The sequence below is a fragment of the Chiloscyllium plagiosum genome, unplaced genomic scaffold (genome assembly GCF_037043375.1).
Source record: "Chiloscyllium plagiosum isolate Xiang-an unplaced genomic scaffold, Cpla_swu_hap1 HiC_scaffold_11, whole genome shotgun sequence".
Classification (NCBI taxonomy): Eukaryota; Metazoa; Chordata; class Chondrichthyes; order Orectolobiformes; family Hemiscylliidae; genus Chiloscyllium; species Chiloscyllium plagiosum.
This window is the reverse complement of record NW_028270149.1, coordinates 33,664,138-33,691,771: the sequence shown is the minus strand read 5'-3', so window position 1 is coordinate 33,691,771 and position 27,634 is coordinate 33,664,138. Positions and strand designations below refer to the sequence as shown.

At 38.7% G+C, this 27,634-nt stretch overlaps 1 protein-coding gene across 4 annotated transcripts in view; it reads left to right on the top strand.

The window, feature by feature from the left end:
* The window catches only part of thoc2 (THO complex 2), a 149,222-nt gene that overhangs the window by 77,573 nt on the left and 44,015 nt on the right, over positions 1–27,634 (top strand). For all 4 annotated transcript variants that reach the window (XR_015758635.1, XM_043704869.2, XM_043704870.2 and 1 more), the window contains 8 exons: positions 2,586–2,679; positions 5,452–5,532; positions 5,895–5,991; positions 6,338–6,455; positions 7,168–7,347; positions 11,110–11,274; positions 26,085–26,360; positions 26,807–26,948. Coding sequence is in view for 3 of the 4 variants with exons in the window: in XM_043704869.2 (XP_043560804.2) it covers positions 2,586–2,679; positions 5,452–5,532; positions 5,895–5,991; positions 6,338–6,455; positions 7,168–7,347; positions 11,110–11,274; positions 26,085–26,360; positions 26,807–26,948 (1,153 nt within the window). In the remaining variant the exon portion in view is untranslated. The remainder of the gene's footprint in view (positions 1–2,585; positions 2,680–5,451; positions 5,533–5,894; positions 5,992–6,337; positions 6,456–7,167; positions 7,348–11,109; positions 11,275–26,084; positions 26,361–26,806; positions 26,949–27,634) is intronic.

Genomic DNA, 27,634 nt, shown 5'->3' with positions numbered 1-27,634 from the left:
CCAATTTACTGGCACCTGATCTATAGCTTTGCAGTTTACACTGCTTCAGGTTAGATGCAGTTTTCTTTTAAATGAGTTGAAGGTTTCTGCCTCAACCGCCAAACTGGACATTGAATTCCAGATACCCACCACCTTTGAGCAGAAAAGTGTTTCTTCATGTCTGATTAAGTCTCTCCAGCATGGTATTGATCTCTACAATAAGCGAAACAAGTCATCTTTGTCTACTCTATCCAAGTTCTTCATAATTTTGCACATCACCCCTCAGCCTCTTTATTCGAAGGAAACAACCTTCCAACCTTTCTTCATAGTTGCAGTTTGCAAGCTCTGATTACATTTTTGTATATCTCGTCTGTCCACTCTCTTAAGCAACTTCCTGTAATGTGGTGACCAGAATTGTACACCGCTTCTGCCACCTGTGGCTGAATAAATGTCTTATCTTGTTCCAATGTTGCATCCCTGGTCTTGTATTCAGTAGCTCGCTTACTGGAAGAAAACATCCCTTCTTTCCCACATTAAGTATTTGACTTGTACTTTTCCCGACCTGTGGACATGCATTTCAAAGTCTCTTGCTTAACACTCTCACTACTTTTATGTTTATTATGCATTCCCTTGCCTTTTTTGCTCTCCCAAATGCATAGCCTTGTACTTCTCTGGGTTGAAATCCCTTCACCACTTTTGTGCCCACTCCACCAAGCCATTGATATAATTCTGCAGTCGACAGCCATCCTCTTCACTATCAAGTAGCTGGAAAATTTTAGTGTTACCTTCAAATTTCCCAATCAAGCCTAGCAAACCTGAGTCTACTTCATTTAATGAACACCACAAATAGCAAGGGACCCAACGTTAAGCCCTGTGGAACACCACTGGAAACTGCTTTCCATTCGTAAAATCATCTTGTCGAACGTTATCCTTTTTGTTTCTTGTCTCTGAGCCAATTTGGATCCAACTCGCCACTTTTCCCTGTATCCCATGGGGTTTAATTTATCTGAACAGTTTGTCAAGTTCTTTACTAAAATCCATGGAGAAAACATGCGCGACCTGACGATCATCAGAATTTCTTGTTTCTTAGTTCAAAATTCATTTAAGTTAGCAAGATGTGATATTCCCTTAACAAAACCACGTTACAGACTTATCTGTGCTCTTCCAAGGAATAGTTAATGCTATTTATCAATATTTTTTCCAATTATTTGCCCGCCATTGAGGTCAGAATGGCTGGCCTATCGTCATTTGACGTATCCCACGTCCCCATTTTTGAATAATTTTTGCAGATCTTCAGACTTCTGGTACATCACCTTTATCGAGGAAGCCATCTCTTTCATCTACTTTCAGACATGTAAATACTGGCACAGCAACCCCAGCGGCTGGCTAGATACTCTCTCTTAGCTCAAATCGTGTAAACGTTACTCTTTGCTTTTAAGAACAAGAGTCATTTCATCACATCCTTCTTTAGTGAAGCGTTTATGTGCCTCATGGCATTCACAGGCACTTTTGCAATGTGACTTTTGTCTGGCACCGTTTTGAGAATAGCTGCTGTCCTTTTGCCATTCTGATCAGGGGGAAGTCAAGCTCATTGGAAGAATGCCATGGTGAGTCCCATATAACTACTTGAAGTTTGCCAAGCACCTCCACATCATCTGATGTGCTACGTGAGCATACTGACTGACTGACTGAAAAATCTGATAGAGGCCACTTGCAAGATATTATAACACGCACCCAATCATCCGGTCAAAAAAATGGTCTTTTCAAAACCTTTTGAAGGGAGGTTGAGAGAGAGAATTTGCCGAGCATAGGGCCCAGGCAGGTAAGACCAAGAAAATGTGGCAGAGTTGCAAAAAAGGCCTCAATCCAAGCAGTACCAGAAGTCTGGTAGGACTGAAGGTGACAGGGAGTAAGGTGACTGTGAGGACAGGGAGGGGATTTGAAGAGATGAGGTCAAACTTGAAAAGTTACAGCAAAGAATTACAAGGATGTTGCCAGGGTTGAAGAGTTTGAGCGAAAGAGAGAGGCTGAGTAGGCCTGGGTTGTCTTTCCTGGAGCGTCAGAGGCTGAGGGGGTGACCTTAGAAGTTTATAAAATCATGAGGGATATGCATCGGATGAATAAGTCAAGGTCTTCTCCCCAGGGTATGGGAGTCCAAAACTAAGAGGCATATTTTTAGTTTAAGAGGAAAAATATTTACAAGGCACCCACGGGGTACCTTTTTCCAGAGAGAGTGGTTCAAATGTGTAATGAACTACCAAAGGAATTGGTAGATGCAGATACAGTTAAAACAGGAAAAAGACATTGAGACAGGTGCATGGATAGCAAAGGTTTTGAGGGATATGGGCCTAATGCTGGCAAATGGGACAAGTTTAGTTTGAAAAACTTGGTCAACGTGGACAGGTTGGACCGAAGGGTCTATTCCCGTATTCTGTGACTCTATGTATCCAATGTTTTGAAGTCTCTGCACGTCAGGGATATAAGAAACAAAGCAAAGAAGTAAATACAGACTACCTTTTACGGTCTATAATGGTTTATCTCGTAATAGCCAAGTTCTTATTCCACTAACCATTTTGAATGCTCATTTTGCATCTGTGTCTTAACAGATTTTATCCCAGATTCAGAAGTATGACAACCTAATAACACCTGTTGTGGATTCTTTGAAATACCTCACTTCTTTGAACTATGACGTCTTGGCATGTATCCTTTTTTATTAAAAAAAAAGCTATGTGTTAATGATTTAAGATAATCAGTTATAACATGGACTGCAATTTCAGCTTCTGATTACGAATGAAATGATGAGTGATTTCCTGGTTCTGTAAGTTTGATTGTGCCTCAAATATGCCTAAAGAGGTGTGATTTACATTCCATAATGGCAGAGTTCTTGGGAGGCAGGACCCAGAGCAACAGCGGAAGTGGCTGGCTGCTAATGTGGGCTGCGTCACAGGCCTGCCTGTCTGCACCAGTACTTCACTAGTTTAATTAAAAAAAAACAAAGTAAATCCCTCCATTATTTGCCTCTCATTCAGTGCACCTGCCCACCCCTCTCACTCACCATCCATTGTGAACCTATGCCATTTCATACCCTGTCCCCATCTACACTTGCTAAGGCACTTAGTACCACATGTCCCTCTAGTCGCATCCCTGTGGCACTTAATACCCCCATGCCAACCTGTAACCATGGACCATCGCCATGGTACTTTATATTTCTTATGCAAACAGTATCAACCTCCAAGCACCACCCTTTGCCCTTCCACCTCCACTGTCAAATCTCCTCTGATCTGACATTAAATAAAGATGACATCATGATTTAGGGAACGTGTCCTCAGTGATTTTGGAAAAATGTTCAACACATTGAATTTCCTTCATATAATCTCACATGAATATGAACATTTGTATTCTTAGCTCTTGGGGATTGTACATGTTTGAGATATATTCTTGTGTACTTGTTGTAATGCCAAAGGATATCCTAATCCCTGTCCCAGGTAGTCTGGTGACCATATCCATAAAAGTATCTAATTTCTCTAAAGGGTTGTCATCATTATCCAGACTCAGTAGTTAGCACTGTTACCTCACAGTGCCAGGGATCCGGGTTCGATTCCAGGTTCGGGCGGCTGAGTGGAGTTTCCCCATTCTCCTGTGTCTGCGTGGGTTTCCTCCAGGTGCTTCGGTTTCCTCCCACAGTCCAAAGATGTGCAGGTTAGGTGAATTGACCATGCTAAATTGCCCATAGTGTCAGGGATGTGTAGGTTAGGTGCATTAGTCAGGGGAGATTGTAGAGTAAGGGGGTAATGGGTCTGGGTGGGTTACTCTTCGGAGGGTTGATGTGGACTTGCTCGGCTGAAGGGCCTGTTTTCACATTGTTGGAATTCTAATTCTAATTTTTGCTCTAACCTGCGCACTCTGGGTTCCAAACAGTGGGGATACCAAAATGAATTTTAAGTGGAAACAGCTGACCACTTAATAAAACTGAAAGAACTGCGGAGATGCTGTAAATCAGGAACAAATACAAATTGTTGGAAAGGCTCAGCCCGTCTGGCAGCATCTGTGTAGAGAAATCAGAGGTAACGTTTCGGATCCAGTGACCCTTCCTCAGAGCACAGTCAGAAATGTTAACTCTGATTTTCTTTTCCCCACAGATGCTGCCAGGCCTGCTGAGTTTTACCAGCCATTCCTGTTATCGCAGCTGACCACTTAACTGACCAGCCATCTCTGTGAATCCCACTTGTGTGAGGCCCATGCTGTCCCCACACCTGCCCCAAAAAAGTCATTAGTGATTCATTTCAGGGAAGAGTTGCTGATTTTGAGGGACTTTTACCTTTTTTGTCTTGGTTCTGAAAATCTGAGTCATAATATTTCATATGTTGAATTATATTTGTCAGTTGGAAAAAATAATGTCCAAAATTTCTGGCTAGTTCTGAATTAGTTTTGTTTGAATTCTCCCTGGTAACTCAGAAAAATACTTTATTTTAGTTAAGCTTACTTCTGCAATATATTTAAAACACATTTGGTATGAGATTTTTGGAACATATTTTAAACGGTGAGAATTTATGGGATCCATTCTTGTTTGTTCATTGTGTTCTCCAATGTGTAGTATCAGTTTGTCCTGTTTTCCAGTCTCCCTGTCACCTATCAGATTTATGTAGTCAAGCATGCCTGTGGACTAAGGTATGCCTCCAAAAGTTAAAATAAAGTCCAGTTTACACATTCAACTTGCATTTGATGTCATTTTAGTTTCCTTTGAAGCAAAAGTAACGTTGGAAAGAAGAAAACGTTAAGTTTCACAGTGGGAGGAGGGAAAGGTTCAAGTTAAGGTTTTTTTTAAAGTTGGTGAAAATACTTACGGGCCATTGAGTTGGATTGATGAAGTGTTAAGTGTTGATAGAATACAAGAAATATTTTATGTAAAGTGAGAGTAAATAGATATTTACCAATTAAAAAGAAACATATCACCTTATATCCTTGGGCAATAAAAAAATAAGTTCAGCAATTATTTGAAGGTGACGGTAGAAATGATAGACCTAGCAGACATGCAGGCAAAAACCATATGAAGGTGTGCAACTGTCCTTCGATTCATTTTGGTAGTATGTTGGGCAAAGAAATTGACAACCCATCATTGTGTTCCAATGATGAAACGAGAATATTTTGACAGCTTAAGGCTTTTTCCATTTGTGTTCTGAAATAAGGAAAATAATTATTCCTTGTATCTGAAACTAGAGTGGTTTACTGTTTTGCCCTTTCAGTTGAAATCTAACAATTTTAAAATTGCTATCCATAATGAAAAAATAAATCCACCTTATGAGACCAAATATATAGTTCTGAGATAAATTCCAAACTGTTGGGCTTTCTGTGTTTGAATGTGAAGAAATGCTTTGACCTCACAGATTTCAGTATTGCATGCAGTTGCTTAAAATCATCAGTAAGTTATTGCTTTATTTCAAGTTTGTGGTTTTCTTTTAACTTCTTGGTAAGATTGCATCATTGAAGCTCTCGCCAATCCTGAGAAAGAGAGAATGAAGCATGATGACACCACCATCTCTACCTGGTTGCAGAGTCAGTGGAATTTCTATTTTAGCATTGTTACTATTTTGCAATAGTTTACATAACTAACAATTTATGTTTAATGTCTGCATCTAGAATTCAATAAAGTTGAGGATTACTAGGTCCCTATGTTACAAATAAATGATTATCTTAATATAAAAAGCTGGAGTTGAGAGCCCCCTTCCAGCATAAATTTAGATGTAAAATGGTTCTTTGTAAGTTCACGTGGTTACATTTTATGCAAAATATTTTCTTCATTCAAACTTTGAAGATTTATAGGCTCTTTAACTTTTTAAAAATCGTATTAATACACAACAATCTCTGTTTTATTTTGAAATGGCTTAAGGAAAATGTGAATTTATATTTTTGAGCAGGTCTGGCAAGTTTTTGTGGTGCCATTTTCAGAAAATATCCAATAGAACTTACTGGTCTTCTGCAGTATGTTGCAAACCAACTAAAAGCTGGGAAAAGGTAAAGTTCCTATATGCAAAGGAGGCATGGGTTTTTATTTGATGATATATGTATCTGGTTTGATAATTGGCATGACGTTTATGTCTTTTGGTTATCTCTACATGAAAAGAAATTTGAGGTTAGAAAGCTGAGACACCTATCTGCATCCTCAACTGTGTCTGAATCTTAATTAGTAATAATTTTAACGTCTTTCACATTGCATGAATAACTACAATTCTGCAGCTTTAATTAATATACAATGAAGAAATAGTCATGTTTTATAGATTTATGGGTAGCATAAACATCTCTTGCTCCTGATATTATTGCTATTTTATATTTAACTTATTCTTCAATTTGTTCAATGTAGTTTTGATTTGCTGATTCTAAAAGAAGTGGTGCAGAAGATGGCTGGTATTGAAATTACAGAGGAAATGACAACAGAGCAATTGGAAGCCATGACTGGTGGAGAGCAGTTAAAAGCGGAGGCAAGGCATTTTTATATGCTAAAAGTTTTGTGAATGGTGACAATACCAAACATTGATAGTTTCAGAACTGCGGAAATTTGAGCTGTGATAAAAATCATTCATTAAGATGTGTAGATTCGAGTATGCTTGCCTCTGCACTGAAATAAATAGAAAGCACAAATACCAAGTTTAGAAATATAATGGAATATTCCAAGTGTTGAACTTAGTGGTTCGAATAATGCCTGTTCTTTTGTATTTATCTAGGTTGCAAAATTTTATAAACCTTGGGTGGATTGTTATGTTAGCTAATTTACGTTTTATTTGTGACTTAGATGTGAGGCAACAACTTCATTTTTGCACTGTTTGAATAAATAAATTTAATTTGTGATGCATAATAGGTTATCAGATCCGTGCTTATTAATTTTTCGACTTGTACCTCATGAAAGCTAGAACATTAATTGTCACAACAAATTTTAATTATTATTTTGGATTGGGTTTGGATGTATAGCTTATTGTGAGGCAGAGGTTGAACATTCCTGTTTACATTACTTGATATTTTATTATTTGGTACAGACATTTAAATTTGTGATTAAATTTGGGTTTTTGACTTGGTAAAAGCAATTATGTTAAATAAAAATCTGCAATTTTAAAATTAGAAACCATGTTTTAAAATGTTGATTGGGGAAAGAGTAACTTATGTATCATCATGGAATATTTTTGCTTCTGTTTTCAGGGTGGTTACTTTGGACAGATTAGGAACACAAAAAAGTCATCGCAACGGCTAAAAGATGCATTGTTGGACCATGACCTGGCACTTCCTCTTTGTCTCCTCATGGCACAGCAGAGAAATGGTGTTATCTTTCAGGAAGGGGGTGAGAAGCACCTCAAATTAGTTGGAAAATTATATGACCAAGTAAGCATTACACATATGCGAGGAATTAGATTAATAATTTTTATAACATATTTTGTTGACAATGGAACTAAAATTCCTCGACAGTTACTTAAGAAATCCTGTTTCTCAGGTTGTTGATTCATATTTGAAAAGTACTGTCTGTTTCAGACAAATCAGTCTGATTGCTCAGCACCACATACATTAATGCAAAAAAAGCCCTCTGCATCGTAAACAAGCTATGATTGTAAAATGTACAGTGGAAAGAATGCACTGCAGTTAGTTGCCAAGTTCTTCTTTCGCAGCACCTTCCAAATCCTCTACAGCTATATGGGCAAGGGACGGAAGTACGTGAGAATGCAATCACTTACATCTCTTCCAACTCTCATAGTCTACTTATTTGTTTATATATTGTTATCTCTTCATGTTTGGTTAAAAAAAATCAAGTTTGTGATTTGAGAACATCGCAGGAGTGCTTTCAGCATTTAGTCTACTGATTTAAAGGATCTACCTTTTATTTCGTTAGTCTGCAACCCGATAAAACACAAATTATTTGTCGAAATATTTCTTGTACTTGCAATGCAAATATTGGGTATTATTTCTGATATGGGTATATTTATTTCATTCCAGAATTGTATCTTTATTTGTCTGCTGAAGGATTGATTATTTTGTAGTATTAGTACTCTTTTCAAGTTGCAAAAACACCTCCTCAATGTCTTCCCAAGTAATTCTGCCCAGTTTTATGCTGCAAAAGATGTTCTCTCCAATCACATCGCATTACAGCATTAAACATCTCCTCGGTACATCACTTTTTACCTGTTCATAATAATCATGCAGTATCTTGGAAAAATACAGTTTAATGCTGAATACATTTTAAAATCATACACCCAATTCATAATTTGTCTTTCTCAGCCAAAAATATGTTAGTATTCCAGTGAGCAAAAGTGTGCAGTTACTCAATAGGATAAACAGTGGACTGTTTCAGAGTCCATTCTACATATGTTTCTGTCCTGATTCTGTTACATTGCAACTGGTAAACTCTATTCTTGTTGCACTTTACATTTGAACTCTGGACTGCAAATAGGAATACAGAGGTACATTGTGATATCACTGGACAGATTGGGCTTGATTTGTTATCCAGTTGATTTGGTTTAATGCCAGCATCAGCATATCGGCTGATTTCATAATCCTTTTGCTTGTTAAGACTAAAAGCATCCAAGAAGTATCAACACCAGCATTCACTAAATTTTGTTCCGTAAGTCTTGATGTTGCCTGCGTTATATCAGATTTTAAGCCTGATTTTCAATTTATTTATTTTGTTTCTCTAATAGATGATTTTAGAGCCAGTAATTTTATATGGATTGTGTCAAAGACATATCTGATTTGTTTTTATTTTCCTTATTTAATCACCTGACAAAAAAAACACATTGATCGAGATTAGCTTGGCTTCCCCCCCAATTTAGAAGTTTTGTACTATTTTGTTACTGCCTTCTGCTGTAGCTTTAAGGTTTTGTGCCCATCTTGGTTCAGTTCAATCTTCCATCTGCATACATGGCAGGGTTTCCTGGAAGCGATGACCTCCTGGGCCAGACTCCAGCCTTGGACAACTGATTTTCAGATTAATACAAAGGCAAAATACTGCAGAGGCTGTAAATCTGAATTAAAAGCAGAAAATGCTGGGGACATGCAGCTATTCAATGCAATGCAGTGTTGCTCCAAGTGTATGAAGAACTGAATTCGAGTGAACTGAGAATAACTGACCATGAAATGAAGCCAACATTTGACAGAGTATGGCAATAAAAGTCTTGACATAACTAACCATGTGATGATTATTATCGTTTTTGGAGAAGAATCATCTCAGCCTAAGGATGTTGTTACAGGAGTTCCTCCAAGTAGTGTCCTCAGCCCAACAATCTTCCACTGATTCCATGATCTTCCCTCTGTCACAATGTCAAAATAGTACTATTCCAAACTCTTCAGCTATCGAAACAGTTTGTATCCAGATACAGAAATACTTGGGCAACATTCAGGCTTGGGGGACTGATGATGGCAAGAAACATTCATGCCAAATGCCAGGGAGTGACCAAATCCAACAAGAGAGAATCTTAAATTCGCCCTTAGATATTCAGTAACATTATCACTGAATTTCCCCACTATCGACATTGGGTCACACGACACCAGGTTATAGTCCAAATAAATCCGTTGGACAATAACCTGGTGTCCTGTGATTTTTTGACCTTGTCCAACACTGGCACTTCCGCATCATAACATCTTGGGTGTGAGCATTGATCAACAACAGTCATGGATCAACATTTAAATCCTGTGGCTGCCAGGGTAGGTCAGAGGCTGAGTTCTGAAGTTTTCTGACTGTCCAAAGGCTGTTCAGGATCTACAAAGTTAAGTGACCCCTTGAAGTCAGCATGCTTGAAGTTTCATCTTTATTATTTTTCTCAAATTTAGCAGAAAACCTTGTGATTGGCTTCTTTTTGCTTCCATATAAAGCTACTTAACTTTTTTTATTGGAGGGAGATAACATTCATGGGTAATCAACACTTAAACTTTGTGGCCAATCAAGGAGGCTGAAAAGAAGGGATCGGTTCACCCTTTGTCTCCTGGTCATACAAAATTTATGTGGAAAATATCCTGCATTTAGTTGGTTTTAAATTTTATTTCCCCTTCTTTGTCCTTGATGAAACACCCTGATACCTCATAACTTTGGGAAATGCCTCAAGTGGAATTGATCAAAATAATGTTGGTTACAAAGCAACTAAAGCCTGTGCGAAACTATTACTTTTAATATTGTGACAGGTTTCTATTCAAGAAGCAGATTTTTAAAGCAGAATAAGTAAAATTCAAAAGATCGACCACAATAACTTGTTGGGTTGGGAGCTTGCTGTGTGGGGCAAGAGATGCAGTGATCACTGATGTAGATATTGTGCTGTTTCGGCACTTTGGGAATAACGAACATATTTTTGACCAATAAAAAGAGAAAATTCAACAAAAACATAAAAGGCCAGCAGGAGGAGTCCCTGCAAGACTGCTGTCCCCCATTCAGCCTGAGCATGGCTGAACATCCAACACTGTATTGTGTTCTCACTTTCTCCCTGCACTCTTTTGGTCCCTTTAGTGCTAAGAACTATATCGAACTCTTCCTTGAAATGTTCAAGGTTTTGGCATTGACTGCTTTCTGTAGCAAATCAATTTCTACCAGCTGCAGGAATTCCATTTAGTAAAGAAGTTTGTCTGCTTTCATATCTGTTCTGCATCATCAGAACTGCAACACCGAGGCACTTAGAGATAGAGACAGAATTTGGCAATCTTTATCATTGGAGAAATTTGTTGCTTTATGATAGCAGTCATTTGTGGTTAGGATTGGGACAGATATGATAAGATGACATTTGGTGTATGCTAGCACCGGCTGCCAGAACTCTATGATTAGGGAATTTTATTTTTGAGCTCATTTGACCACAGCAAAACCTACCTTGGTACTGTGGCAAAGCATGATATCACATTACTGATATCACTTAGAAATTGCTTCTGTAATGATAGTGAAAAATAAGGATGTTAATCTGTAAGTATTTTTTTGTTTTACTTCTCTTTTCTGTCTGTGCATTTTAACTATTGAAACTTGTTACAGAAGTGCAGATGTAGAAGTGCGAAATGATTGGTGGGTCATACTTTTAATCTTGAAGATAGTCCACTCAGATTTATGAAATAAGGTGCACAATACCTGGAAATCGAACTTGGAGGCCAATCTAAATGCTCCCTACTTTTTTTTTTTGCTAGTGCCATGATACCCTGGTGCAATTTGGAGGATTTTTAGCTTCAAATCTAAGTACAGAAGACTACATCAAACGAGTGCCTTCAATTGATGTCCTTTGTAATCAGTTTCACACACCACATGATGCTGCGTTTTTCTTGTCCCGTCCAATGTATGCGCACCACATTTCGGTAAGTGCACTCTTTTAATTGACAGCTGCTTTGCACTTGATGTGGAAGGTTACTATTTTGGCGACACTTCTTTCTGCTTTTCAGAAGGATATTCAACAATTCAAGTCAGGGAATGAGTCTTTAAATGGTTGCTGACTAATAATTTGATGAAATCATAAAATTATTTCTTTCAGCCAACGTTCAACTTGTCTTTTATCCAGCTTTATTTCTAATAAAGTACGAGTTTGGTTTTGAAGGTGATGAATTAGCTATTGCCCTCCATTCCCATTTTCCTTTCTGTAGCACCCTTCCAGTTGAGTTTTTTAAGTGACAACCTGGTCGAGGCCAACATTATATGAAGCCTCTGAAAACAAAACTCAGAACCTGAACCAAGAAAGTTCAGTTTTTTGAGACAGTTGTGATTAGAGTTTGGATCTTTGATAATGCCTGGTGCTTTTGGCAGAGGAAATGCAGCATGGGTACTGGGAGGAAGGTAAAGTCACAGAAACAGCGTCCATTAGGCAATTCTGAATCAACTGTTCACTATCAACAACTTAATACTTGTTGTTAAAGGAATATGCTTGGAATCCTGTCACTTTCACTCCAAGGTGCACAATTAGACTTGTTGAAATATGGAAGAAAATTGGGTTCAGCTGAGGGGCTAGATCAGAAGTATGCTTTTATGAAATATTTACATACTTCCAGGTATGTTACAGCAGACAAAAAAAAGTAATTTTTTTCATTTGTCTTCCAAATTTTGGACTTGGGTTTATTTTGTGATTAATTGTTTTAACTGTTTCTTGGACTTCTGTTGTCTGAGGCCAATATTTTGTTTTTATTTTCTGCTCAATGGCAGTAATCATGAAGCAGAAATAGTCATCAATATTTCAAATGTTAGACACCGCTGTTAACATGTTATAGTCAGTGTTTGTGTCTGGAATGATAAAGTCCATTGCATTATTCTGTCTTCATGCTCTATCCTTTGGCTGATTTCAACTCTGTATAATGTATGGGGCAAGGAAAAACATAGGTTGATTTTCTCCTCCCTTAAGCGTAAGAGTAGTGTGAGTCTGATAACCTAATCAGGTGACAGTCCAAAATTCATTGCCATGAATTTGCATTTTCTTCAGTACACACCCTATTAACTCACCCTTCTCCATTAACTTCCCCAGTCAAAAAACTCAACACTTCAAAAAACTTTGATTAAAAAAAAACGCTGATATGTGTTTAGTTCGCTCCTCAGCATCAAGTCCAGGTGAGTTCACAGCTATGCCAGCCACTTTCCTTTTCTCAACTTTGTGAATTGCAGCAGGTACCTTCATAGTCGATAGCATTGGTCTCCCTAGACACACTATCCCCACAATTGTGCAGTGGAAAAAGATGACCCTCAGAACCTTGGGTTGCTGTCAGTCTGGCAGGCTCAGGCAAAGAGGGAGTTTCTCTGAGCAGTCCAAAACATCAACTGCTGGCTTAAAGCTGGCATGATAATGGTGTGATGAGTCCACAACAGTTTGATTCACAGAAGGGTGAATGAGTTGAAGGAGGAAGAAATGCAGGAGAAACAGAAATGCTCTCAGGAGGAAGATGGGGAAAGGACCGATTGAGTGCAAGAGGCCAGAGGCATCCTCATAACTGACCGCTTCCAGGATCATTAAGGGTGGAGATTTTCCATTTCCAATTTTTGATGTCATGACCTCAGTGGAATTCATCCCTCTGCTTTTTAACTTACTCATTTCCAGTGGTTTGAGTTTGTGGTGTTCATAACCCTCTAGTCAGTAAAAACAACAATGGTTGGTTTCATTTTATCTCTGATATCCACACCTCTGCTGAATGTTGAAGTGCCTGTGTGCCATTTCCATGGCAATAATGTTAACAATAAAGCAGTGATTAAACACCAAATACTTCCATTAGATTACAATGCTGTATTCTTGCCACTGAGAAAAACACTCGATATTAAGTTCTCCCTTCTCAGATGGCGTGATCAATTTTTTGCCATTTGGTAGTAAAGGGGTTGCCATGAATTTGCATTTTATTCAATACACACCCGATTAACTCACCCTTCTCCATTAACTTCCCCAGTCAAAAAACTCAACACTTCAAAAAACTTTGATTTAAAAAAAACGCTGATTTGTCTTTAGTTCTCACCTTAGCATCAATTCCAGGTGAGTTCACAGATATGGTCCACTCATCCATGCTGACCAATTTCCCAAACTAAACTCTTCTCACTTGTCTACAAAGGGCCCATAACCCTCTAAGCCTTTCCTGTTTGTGTACCTCTCCAAATGTCTTTTTTTTTAATAGATATTTTTATTAGAAATTTAACATTTTACAAGTTTACAAAAATAAACAAAACTCTCAAGTACAAACATTGATATACAATTAAACCTTAAATATACAATAACCAAAATTTAACAAAAGAAAAATACCGAGGAAAAAAAAACAAAACTCAACTAACTACTAATCTAACCTACAACTAACCAGAGTGTATATTTAAGTCTCTTACATTATTCAAATAAGAGAAAGAGAAAAAAAAAACAGCAGATAACATAGAAATTGGGTAGCGAGATACATGCTCGGAATGTGTTAACATCAAATGTAGCAAACCCGTATTCGTGCGGAATTCCTCTCCCAAGGGGCCCCGGACCAGTCAGGTTCGCAATCTCAATTAAATAAAAGCCCTTGTTAGGATAGCCGAAATATCTGTATTCATATAAGTCAAGAAGGGCTGCCATATTTTATAAAATAATTCAGTCTTTCGGTGCGCCATATTTGTAAGGATGTCAGGGGAAATACATTCCATAATTAATCTGTGCCAATTTGAAAGTCCAGGGGGCCCTCAGCCACCCAGCTTACCAAAATATTTTTCCTTGCACAGAACGAGAGAATAGAAAATAGTCTCTTCCCATGCATGTCCAGGGAGGATAAGTTCGAAAAGCCCAAAAGGAGAGATACGGGGTCCACTTTAATTTCCGTTCCTAAAATTTCTGTCAGGGCACTTGCTACTTTAGTCTAGTATCTACGGATCTTATGACAGGTCCATAGACAATGTACAAGAGTGCCCATCTCTATTTTACATTTGGGACACATTGGGGATGCCCCTGCCTTAAATTTTGCCAATCGGTCCGGTGCTATATGGGCCCTATGAAGTATCTTCAGCTGGATAGCATGAGTTCTGTTACAGATGGTGATTCTTCTGGCGTTTTCCCAAATGTCATTCCACGTTTCTATAGAGATTTCTAGTCCCAATTCCTGATCCCATGTTTAAGCAGATTGTCCATATCTCCCGATACTTCATCATGTCGTAAATGATAAATAGTACTGATGGAGGATACCCCAATTGGTCATAGTACTGTACATTCTCTATCTGATTTATAAAGACTATCTAATAACGTAGTCTTCTTCTGTATATAGTCTCGAATTTGGAAGTATCGATAGAGGTCTCCATTAGCTAATCCGAATTTCTGACGCAGCTGTTCAAAAGACATCAGGACCCAATCTTCAAATAGGTCCCCTAGACATGAGATACCCCTGGATCTCCAGAGTTTAAAAGTGGCATCTGTAAACCCCAGTTGGAATCCCCATGCTCCCACTATTCGCGCATAGGAGGATGTTTTATGTGAGTTGCCCTCATTTTGTCGCATTATATTCCAAGCTTTAATTGTGTTTAGTATTATAGGGTTTTTACAGTGATCCGTAATGATTTTCCTCTTGTCTGAAAATAAAAGGTTAATAAGTGGGCATTTTACTTGAGAAGCTTCGATGTCCAACCAGATTGATTGTGGATCAAACAAGACCCAATCAGCTATGTAACTTAATAAGGAACTTAACTGATATTTCCTAAAATCTGGGAAGTCTGATCCTCCCCTTGCCTGTGGAAGCTGTAGCTTCTTCAGCTTAATGAGGGGCCGTCTATGATTCCAGATAAAGGAACCCAACCAGCCGTATAATTTACGTAGTGCCAGCCTCGGCAGCATCACCGGAAGCATTTTCATAGGGTATAGGAGACGGGGCAGGACATTCATTTTAATTAGTGCTATTCTACCCAGCCAGGAAATTTGAAGGTCTCCCCATCGCTGGAGGTCCTGCCTTATCCTTTCCAGTAAATGCACAAAGTTCGCCTTGTACAACTGACCAAATACTGGGGTAATAAAAATGCCTAAATATAAGAAACCCTCCAGGGACCAACGAAAGGGAAAATGGGATCCGTCCACTAAGTGGGGTATCATAGCAAGGCCACCCATTGACATAGCCTCCGATTTTGAGAAATTAATTTTATAGCCTGAGAATGCGCTAAATGTATTAATAACTTGGATTAAGCGAGGTACGGATATCAGAGGATTACTGAGGAATAGAAAAACATCATCTGCATACAGGGTAATTTTATGTTTACCTGTACCAATCCTCGGGGCCGTTATATTAGGATCAGCCCGTATAGCTTCTGCTCGTGGTTCAATTATTAGCGTGAATAACAATGGCGAGAGAGGACATCCCTGACGGCAGCCCCTACCCACACTGAAGCTATCCGAACCTAATCCATTGGTAACCACAACTGCTTTGGGATCACTATACAGCGTTGAGACCCATTTGTAAACACCTTTCCAATGCCTAACCTTTCCAATGTGTAAAACAAATATGACCATTCAACCCTATCAAATGCCTGTTCCACGTCTGATGAAACTACTACTCCTGGTATCTTTCCCTGATGGCAGGCTTGAATCATATTCAAAACCCTTCTAATATTATTGGATGATCTACGGCCCTTAATGAACCCTGTCTGATCCTCCTTTATGATATGTGGCAGTACCCTTTCTAGTCTCAATGCTAACGTTTTAGAAAGGATTTTAAAATCTACATTTAGCAAGGATATTGGTCTGTATGATGTACAATCTTCTGGATCCTTTCCTTTTTTAAGGATAAGAGAGATATTTGCCTCTTTCAGCGAAGGCAGGAGACAGCCCTGACTATATGCATAGTTATACATGTCCATAAGTGGACCAGCCAATATTTCTGTAAATTCTTTATAGAATTCAACTTGAAAACCATCTGGGCCAGGTGTCTTACCGCTCTGAAGTTGCCTGATTGCGTCAAGTATTTCTTGGACTGTTAGGAGTTAGGCCCGGAAAGGTCAAATTTTTAAAAAATGATTGCATCCTCCTAGTCCTGTCTTCACAATCCTGCGATTTATATAAATCAGAATAAAATTTTCTAAAGATTGCATTAATCTTTTTCTGATCATGAGTCAAAATACCCGTACTTTCCTTGATAGACGTGATAGTTTGAGGGGCCTTTTTTTCTTTGCAAGAAATACTAAGTATCTACCCAGTTTGTCACCAAATTCATATAACCTTTGTTTTGCAAATAATATTTCCCTCTTAGCCGTTTGGGTAAGCATGGTGTTTAGAGCTGTCCTAAGGGCTGTAATCCTTTGCAATATAATAGTAGAAGGTCTATCAGCGTATGCAGTTTCAGCTGCTTTTAAACGTGCTTCGAACAGACGCTGTTGTTCTCCCTTTAATTTTTTTCTGGGTCGCTGAGTATGAGGTGATCAAACCTTGTGCGTAAGCTTTGATGGTCTCCCACATCATTGATGGGTTGCTTGCCGTACCTAAATTAATTTCTAAACAAGTTTTAAATTCTTGAGAGAAGTACTTTACAAATTTACTGTCTTTCATTAGGAAGGGGTCCATACGCCAATGCCGCGGGAATGTCCCATTGTTCCTCGCCATATATACAGCAGCGTGGTCAAAATTGCTATACTACCTATTTTACAGGATGATATGGAATTTAAAAAAATCAAGGGGGCAAAAAACATATCGATTCTGGTATGGCATTTATGTGGATTGGAGTAAAAAGAAAAATCTCTGCCCTGTGGATGAAGACATCTCTATACATCTACTAATCCTAATTCTTTGTTCAGATCCACCAATTGTCTCGATCTGGGAGATACTCCTGCAGTACTATCTATTTCCAGATCCATAATTCAATTAAAGTCTCCCCCTATAATTGTATGACGGGCACCAAGAGCCATCAATTTTGAGAAGGCTTCCATTATAAATTTAAAGGGGTGTGCCGGGGGGGCAGTACAAATTTAAAATCCCATATTCCTCTCCATTTATAAGGGCTTTAATCAGAATATACTGTCCAGATTCGTCTTTTATCTGATTTAGGATTTTGAAAGGGACATTCTTCCGAACAAGAATAATAACTCCCCTACTTTTTGAGCTAAAAGAAGAAAAAAAGGCCTGATCAAATCCACCCTGTCGTAATTTCAAGTGTTCTTTATCTAACAGATGTGTCTCCTGTAGGAGAGCTATATCAACTCTTTCTTTCTTAAGATTTGATAATATTTTCTTCCTTTTGACTGGCGAATTACTACCCTTGACATTCCAGGTGCACCACTTAACCGACTGATCAACCATAATCATCCGGGCAAATCCGAGACCCCTCGGGAGGGGAAATCCTATCCAAAACATCCCAAGCATAGAGCATATAAAATTCACAAAAATAAAAGCTCTCTAATACACTCTCAACAGTATAATAAAAAACTATTTCTAAATAATAAAAAAAAAAAAACGTATTTAAATGGAGATTTTCCCCCTTGTTCCCAGGGGTTATCACTTCCTTTCCAAAGGTCCATCGTATCCTCTCCCAACCAATGCCCCACCCTTGACCCAGGCGCTCCTCAATAGGATGAGAAGAATTCAGATATAATACAAAGCTAGAGTTAACAGTGAGCACCCTACCTCCACCCCCCACCCCCACCCACACCTGGATATATTTGGTAATGTTAATACCATGTATAAACATATATATAAGTATAAAATTACAACCTCAACAAATAATAATTAAATATAATAATACAAAATAGCAAGGGAAAACAACCCCATTCCTCGAGACAGAGGTAAAATCGAATAAGGTAACCACCTTCCCCCACCAACATTAACTAAACCCCCCGGCTTATATATATATACATATATATATATATATATATATATATACGTACACACATACATATATAGAATAATAAAAAAAACAACCCCAATGGGGGGAGAAAATCGTTAAATAGAAAACAAATAAATAAATTCCTCTCCCCACCCCCCCAAGATAATATTAAACAGTAAGGTAAGAAAAAAGAAAAAGGGGGGGGGATATAAACCGGAGTGGGGGAAAGGCAACATCCATTGTCTCTTACAATTTATCTAAGAGTGTCCAAAAATTCCTTAGCCTTTTCTGGCGATCCAAAGTTATACACGGATCCTTCATGGTTAAAGTGTAGCGTCGCTGGGTAGCGTAAGGAGTACTGGATATTTAAGTCCCTTAAACACTTCTTCGCCTCATCGAATGCCTTCCTCTTTCGGACCAGAGCTGGGGAAAAGTCCTGGAATAACATGATCTTGGATCCTTTATAGATCATGGCTTGGGAATCTTTTCCAAGATTTCTCGAGGCTTCTAGGAGTATCTGCCTCTCTCTATAGCTCTGCAGCCGGAACAGGACCGGGCGAGGGCACTGGTTCGAGCCGGGCCCGCGTATTGCAACCCGGTAGGCCCATTCCACCCTTACCTGGCCTGATCCAATCTCCAGATTTAAAAGCTGTGGCAGCCACTGCTCGAGAAACGCTGTAAGCTGGCCTTCCTCTTCCCATTTGGGAAGGCCCAGCAAACGAATATTTCTTCGGCGATCTCGATTATCGAGGTCATCAGTATGATTCTCTCAGGTCCGGACTCGCTGTTCGAGAGTCCGGACCTGATCCACGGCCGATTGCGCTGTGGTTTCGGAGGTCGCGGCCTTTAGCTCTGCCCCTCCGACTCGGTGCTCGATTTCTTTAATGTCTCGGTCGTGCTTGTGCAGCGCGGCCGAGAGTGAGTCCCATCGACTTCGGGATTCTTCAATGAAAGCGTCGATCTTCGCAACCAGTTTGGAGATGATTTCCACAAGGCTTGCCACTGTAGGTAAGTCCCCCGAGGCGGCTGTGGACGCCTCTGCTGCAGCTGGAGAGGGTGTGGGAGGGGTTCCTTCTTGCTGAAAGCTGCGGGCTCCCTTCCCTTTAGTCATTTTTACTAAAGATTAGATTGTTTAAATTTAATACTAAGCAACTAATTAAATTAAACCGCTATGTTAAATGATTTGGTGTGTGTGGTGGGGGTGGGTGGCCCACTTTGCCCAAGTCTTGGGAGGAGCACTGTAGACTCAGACTTGCTGGGTCGCCGCCAACTTGGATCCCCCTCCAAATGTCTTTTAAGTGTTGTAACTGTACCTGTGTCTATCACTTCCTCTGGCAAATTATTCCATATACGAACCACCTTCTCTGTGTGAAAACGTTGCCTCTCAGATTCTTTTTAAATCTTTCTTCTCTCTACCTTAAAAATAATTTTGAACTCCCTCACCCTTGGGATAAGACCCTTGCTATTCACCTTATTTATGCCCCTCTTGAGAATAGGCTAATGCATATGCTAATTTTTGTAATGGCACACTACTTTGCACAAGTTTACAAATTGCATTTCATTGTATTTGAAGCACTGTCAGACAGAATACTGAAGGGTGCAGCCTCATTTCAATGTGAGGTATTAAAGGGCTCATTATGGACAATCTTTCATGACAAACAACAAATTTATGCCCCTGATGATTTTATAAACCTCTATAAGATCACCAGTCAACTTCTGCACTCCAGTGAAAATAGTTCCAGCCTATCCAGCCTCTCCTTTTAACTCCAGCCTTCTAGTCCTGTTAAACCTGGTAAATCTTTTAGTTAGTGAGCAAAATGTTCTTTGTGAGTATGTGTATGAATTTGATTATTTAAAGAAAGTAAATTTTTCATCAACTTGTTCAAATATGGATAAAAGAGCTGAATTCCAGACACAAGGTGAGAGTAACTGGTCTTGACATCAGGGCTGCATTTGACTCGGTGCGTGCTGTCAAGGAGCCCTAGCAAAACTGGAATCAGTGGGTCTCGGGGAAATCTCTTCATTGGTTGGAGTCATACCTGACACTTCAGAATCTTAGTTCCTGAAACTTATGAGTGCTTTCAGCGAGGCCACTCCTTAAAAGGGCTATCAAGTTGTCACCCTGAAATTGTTTGTTGTAAAAAATTGTCCATAATGAGCCCTTTAATAATTCACATTGAAATGAGGCTGCACCCTTATTATGCTTCAGTATTCTATCTGTTTGTGCTTCTAATGTAATGAAATGCAATTTGTAAACTTGTACAAAGTAGTCTGCCATTACAAAAATGAGCATGTGCATTAGCCAACTCTCAAGACTTAAATGTAACAACATTCCTTTGAGAAGGTTAGATACAGGACAAAGCTTTCCCATCTGAAATGTATGGAACCATCGCACATACCACCATCTCTCCCATAAGGTGAGTGTTAAGATATGACCTATTTAGAAAAGCCAGATCCTGGCTCCTGTCCTTCACCATACTTTGTTTTTTTGTGTTTGTGAGATTTAGCTGGAGTGCCTTGCTTGCAAATCTGAACTTCTAGGTATGTACTTATCTTATGGTATAGGCTGTCTGAAATCATCCAATTTGTTGCTATGAAAGAATTGCTAGTGTTTGAGATTAACAAAAGTATCACATGCTTTTATTGCTTTAAGATGCTGCACATCTTTTAGATGGTGGAATGTATGCCAATCTTATAGGTTCCATAAGATTACAGCACATTTTATACCAATTCAGGTTGAATATATACTAATAAGTGGTTTATTTACCAAGTGATTTATGTGTACTAGCCAATATGGGGAGGTAGAGGAGTAAGGGATTTCTGTAAGGTCCTAAGAAACAGCTGGTGGATTGCCTCTTTGTGTGCTCTGTTTGCGTGGCTGTTCACAACACTTTTTTATTGAATTGAATTGAATTTTTTGTCATGTGTACCGAGGCACAGTGAAAAGCTTTGTCTTGCGAGCAATACAGGCAGATCACATGGTTAAATAGCATAGATAGTAAATAATAGGTAAACTGTGGCAAAAACAAAAACGCAGGTCCAGGCGAATGTTAAGAGTTTGAGTCCATTCAGTATCCTAATGGAAAGGACACGTGGAGTGAGTTAGAAGTCTAATGGTGCTGATCACCGAAGGAGTGATGCAATACATGCCCAAATTGACTCAAATAAATGCTGAGCATTGTGCTGGCCCTGGGTCTCTGCCGAAAATGCTGTCCTTCCCATAGGGACAGTCATGTGCCTATTGCGAGAGTCACTGAAGTCCTGACAATGTGGAAGGACTTCTTATTCTTTCCAGTTTACCATGGGCATCTGGCAAACCTGCCTGATGGTCTCGGGCCTGATTCTGTAGCTTGGCCATACCACTTAAGAGTGGGTACAAAGGCATTTCTTTTGTGCTTGGTCTCTGACAGTCATCAGAGTGTCATAGACATCTGGCATTTTTTCCACATCTGTTATGGGACCATCACCAAAATGTCCCTCCAACTCTTATCTAAATGAAGTATATGTTAAGCTGATTGTGTTGGTGGATGATGCATATGAACATCTTGCCAATGCTTTCTTTGATGTTTCGCATACTTCCTTTTCAGAGGAGGTGCAAGTAATGGGGTGTTCAGGCTCTGGCCTTTTCCTGGATGCACATTCCTAGGTGACACTTGTGCCTCAATTAAAGGAACAGGTTATTTGTTAGAGAATGTGCAGAAAAACCCATTAGGAACAAAGTGCTAATATTGGTGATCATCTGAAAATATCAGAGCACGATGTTGCTTTATGGGTTGATGAACCGTTGCTGTCTCCCTACCACCACGGCAGTAATCCTTATCTTCCCTGAACTGTTCCACCACTCTTTCCTCAAAAGCAGTGAGAAGCAGGAATGTAAAGAAAGGAAGCGGTGTGCTGGAATTGGTTAAGTAGAGCATTGCAGTTCTCGAGATAATGGCTGTCCCAGTGTTTAAGGACAGAATCAATCTAGCACGAGCTAAGGGTCAAAAAAGGCTGTGGTTACATTGCTTGCTGTGGCCTTAGACAGCTAACCTTCTGGGGAAGATATGGAAAAAGAAATCTGCAGGGAAATTACAGAGAGATGCCGATCCGACTGAGCAGTTATAACGGAGCATTTTAACTACTTTAATGTAGACTGAGACAGCGATTATGTAGAAAGTGGAGAGGGGTAAGTGTTTCTTGTTTGTGTTCTTGAAACTTTCCTGCAGAAGTATGTGCCCAATCCAACACAACGTGCACTGTTGAATCTGGTTCTTGAAAATTTGATGAACCAAGTAAATCAGATGTCAGTGGATGGATATTTTGGAGACAGTGATCATTGTCTTGTAAGATTTAGAATATGAAAATATGACTTAGGTGGAGGCCATTCAGCTCCTTGAATCTGCTCCGCCATTCAATGAGATCATGGCTAATTTGATTGCAAAATCAAATTCACATTCTCACCTGTTGTGTCTACCTCTGCCTTAAAAATAGTCTAGAATTCTGCTTCTGTCATTTTTTCAGGAAGAAAGTTCCAAAGAGATTCAACACTCTCAGAGAAAATATTTTGTACAATCTGTGCTGTAGATGAGCATTCCTGATTTTTATACAGTGACCCGAATTCTAGATTCTGCCAGATGGAGAGAGAGGCTGAACTGGAAAGAGTGGAATAAGAGGAGGGCAGGGTCTCTTCAAAGAGGAGACGGTTTGGCTACAATCAAGATGTATTTCATCAAAAAAAAGGGAGAGTAAACAAATCCAAAACTCTGTGGATAGAAAAGGAGATAAAAATAAAATTAAGAAGGAAAAGCATACTTATGACAGTGTTGGTTAAAGAGTACAGTTGAGATTCAAGTGGAATCTAAAAGTTCTGAGGGAGGTGAGAAAGCAAATGTGAGAAGCAAAGAGAAAAGACTGGCAGCCAACATTTAGGAGAATTGCAAAATTTCTATAGGCGCATCAGTAATAAAAGGGTGGTAAAATGAAGAACACGGCTGAATGGGGATTATAGAAAAATTTTCAACGTGGATGCTTGAGATGTGAAATAAATAGTTAGCACCTGATTTTCTCAAGGAGTTAGATGCTACCAGGCCGTGACCACTTGGAAGTTCTGTCTCTGGAAGAGTCGAAAAATGATGTGGAGCAAGTCACAAGGACGCTAACAATACTTAAAACTGACAAGGCACTAAGACTTGATGAGATGCTGTCAAGGACATTGAAGGAGGTGTGTGAAAATTGCAGGTGCATTGGCTCCAATCGTTCAGTGCTCATGTGACTATGGGGAGGTATCATAAGATTAAAGAATTGCAGGTATTATGCCCTTGATCAAGAGTGTTTGCCAAACATTGCAAAGCAATCAGTTTAACTTCAGTGGCAGGAAGTGTCTCAAAATAATTATTCAAGATAGAATTAATAGTTGTGTGGAAAAGGTAGCTTGGTTAGGAAGAACCTTAAGGGTTGATGGATTTCTGAAGGGTAAATAATGTTTTCCTAACGAGGTGTTTTCGGAAAGGAAACAAGAGCTTGAAGAGGGTAATGCTGTTGATGTAGATTGATGTACATAGTCTTCCAGAAGGCATTTGATACAGTGCCACAAATAGATTTGTGATAAAAGATATAGCTAATGGAGTAAAGGGTACAATAGCAACATGGATACAAAATTGGCTGAGTAATAAAAAAAACAAGGTTGAAGTGCCCAGTGAACACTTTGGTGGCTGGAGCAAAATTTATAGTAGATTTCCCCAGGGATCAGTGTCACAAATGTGAAGTGAGAACAAGCTTTTTCACACAATGTTTTCTGAAAGTGTGGTGAAGACCGATTCAATTAAGGCATTAAAGAGGGCATTGGTATTATTTGAGTGGAATGATCTTTTGTGTTCAAGGATATGGAGAAAGACAGGTGATTTACAGTAAGTCGTAATGGATAATTGGACCAGATATGCTAGACTGAGTGGCATCCTTACATGCTGTAGTGCTTCCGTGATTGTATGAAAGTATTTCACTCCTACTTTAAATATACTGTGATCAACTCATTTTTTTTGTAACTTCTCTTTTAAGGAGTCAAAGCAAATATTCTTCTGAACATTGCTCACATTATGTGAATCTGCTTAAGCACAATTTAGATATTTTCTAATAACTTGTTAAACAATGTTATTATGCACCTTTGGAACAAGTTGGACCTGAACCCAGGTCTTCTGGCTTAGAGGTAGGGACATTATCTCTGTGCAACAAGAGCCCTCTTAAGCACAGTCTATACCCTGGATAGGAAATGCTTTTAGAATTGAGGTGATTCAAGGTACCTTGAGAATATTTAATTAATTTTATACAGAAATAAAATATTAGTGAAAATCTTGATTAACGAGGAAAGTCATCTTTTGTCAAAAGAATAAACCTTGGAATTTCCAGACTAATTTTCCAATTTTTGTCTGTATAGTGGAAATTAGCTAAAAGATTTATAGTGAAAGTTCTGTCTCTCGAAAATGACCATTACAGATTAAAAGCTTAACGTGTAATTACAACATAACAAGCAATTATTTCCAGGAAATCCTTTTTTCAAGCTTCTTCAGGATAGTATTGTGTTAGAACTAAAGAAAAATTTTTACTTTCTTACAGAACTATTTTCATCTAGCTTATTTAATAAAACCTGTGTTTGTATTACCAGTGCCAAGACTGATCTGTAATGTAATTCTATACAGCTAAGTTTGCACTTGAGTCACAAAAATCAGTCAACTTCAGGTTTAAAATTAATAAATGATCTAGCAAACACTGTTCACAAAATTGACTTGCAAACGTATAGCACCCTTTGCAAGTAGTGTTTCTTTTTGTACCTTTCTTTGCCAGTCTCCTAAATGGACCATGTTGTTTGTTCCATTTCAAAAGGCGCAAACTTGTGTTAATGTGTTCTCCTGATTTAGTTTGCCTATTAGGTTTCAAATTTGACAACCAAAGGCATCCAGTACTCTGATCAATCTGAAGGACAAAGCTAAACTTGATCTCCTTTAACCAGTTGTCTGCATTAGCTGTCTGTGCATTGTAACTTATTTTTTTTGCCATAATCCTATATGTGTTTTTGTTTGCATAATCACCTAATGTCCTCTTCAATGCCTCAATTGTACCTCTCTACATGCTTCCAGGCAATGCTTTCCAGGTCTTAATTACTTGTGCACAAAAAATTGTTTCACTTTGCATTTACAACTTTTCCAAAATACTTGAAAACGAGTAAAATAATATTTAAGTGGGAGTTGGAACTAAAACTTAAGGGTCAACGGTGGTGGGTAACCAGTGGAGATACATGCAAATACTAGATTACGTTATTTACTACTATTGACTAAGTTTTGAAACATGCTGCCTTAACCCTAGATGCTGATCAGTGCTGATATGAAAACTTTCTTCTGACATCAGCCCAAAGATGCCCTTTCATAAGCTTTAGCCTGTGTTTCTTTATTCTAGTGGTGTATTTGTAAGTTATGAAATACATTTATTTGAAATACATTGCATAATTCTAAAGATGCCTGTACCATCTGTCTGAAAGCAAGTGTCAAGATCTTAAGTTTGTATCCAACCTTATATGCTGGAGATCAGCATTTCTGGCCCTTTACTGGAACTTTGAGTAAATGTGAATTTATTGGCTCAGAGCTGATGAGCTGTGGTAAAGTGGAGACATTCACTACTGATCACATGAAGGAATGTATAAGATTTAATCACAGTTCCCCACCTAACCCCCCCCCCCCCCCCCCCGCCCAAAGGCCGCTGTTAAAATCAACACGTTCCATGTGCGAAGAAGCACCAGAAAGAGGGAGTATGAGTAGATAACTATAGTAAGGGGAAAATGTAGTAAACCATGTTGGTTGTTTCTACAGCAAGTTTACTGTATCTGAAAAACAAAAATGTGTTTGCCTCCTTCTTTCTAGTCCAAATATGATGAACTGAAGAAAGCTGAAAAGGGGAACAAACAACAACAAAAAGTTCACAAGTATATCAATGCATGTGAATTAGTGATGGCACCTGTGCACGATGCTGTGGTCTCCCTTCACCCTCCCAAAGTATGGGATGATATCAGCCCTCAGTTCTATGCCACATTTTGGTCTCTTTCCATGTATGACCTTGCTGTCCCCAGCTCAAGTTATGACCGAGAAGTAAACAAATTGAAGGTCCAAATGAAAGCAATTGATGACAATCAGGAAATGGTAAGTATACAAAAAATATATTTTCTGTGAAATGCTTCTATTTGATTTCAATGTTTTCTGTCAACTGCCTTAAAACAGTTATTGGTCAAAGGCTTGTAATTTCTGTTGTAAAGTTTTTCATCACTGTTTAATTAAATGTTTAGAATATTCATTACAATTGGTTATTGTCATTATTGTTCTGCCTTATGGTTTTGAGGAGCAGATCATTGTTGGAGCACATGACTGAAACAGTTTAATTTCTTAGAATTGCTATTTTAAGTAAAACAAATTCACAGGGCCTAATATTACTTATGTTCAACTGAATATAAACAACATTACATAGATAAGTATTTTGAAGTTCAAATGTTAAATTTTAACAAGTAGAAACTACATTTTAGAGGTTCTAGTTTAAATTTTTATCCCTTGCAGTGCTGCATTGACAGCTTTTAATATTTTTTCTCAACCAGCCACTAAATAAGAAAAAGAAAGAAAAAGAACGCTGCACGGCTTTACAAGACAAACTCCAAGAAGAAGAAAAGAAGCAGTTAGAGCATGCCCATAGAATTCTGCAGAGATTAAAGCTTGAAAAGGACAACTGGCTACTTGCTAGTGAGTAGTAACAGAGGTTTAAATAACTCAGTATGTTTGAGAAATGAAAAATTAATAAAAATGAGTAGCTGAATGGTTAGCATAATACTTATAAATAGCTAGTGTTCCATGCGTTTGAATAGATTTGGTGCAGAATCATGCACAGTTTTTTATTCATTGTGGCTGGCCAGCATTTATTGCATTTATTGAGAGAGGGTGGTGAGCTACCTTCTTGAACTGCTGTAATCCATTTGCTATGGGTTTAATGCCATTATGGAGGGAATTCCAGGATTTTTATCCAGCCTGAGTGAAAGAATGGCAATATATTTCCAAGTCAAGATGATGAGGGGAGCTTGCGGGTGATTGCGTTACACAAGTCTTGCTTGGAGCTTCCAGTGTTTAATTTCGTGGATCTCAAAGCCAGCTTGCAGCATTCAGTTGCGAAGCAATATTTAGAGTAACCTGGATATGCAGACTCTGACAGCTAATTGAATCTTGTATGATTTTTGCATCCTTTTTTCACCATTCTTCCAGAAGAGGTTGCAATATAGTTTGACACATTTATGGTCACCTTTCTTCATCTTTGAGTAAAATGCTAGTCGTTTGGGAAGGTGCCATTGATGACCAGTGTCTGCATGCTAGTTTTAACATAACAATCCGTTTTAATCTTTCATGATAAATCAGTACACTGCAGCAATGCATCGTTG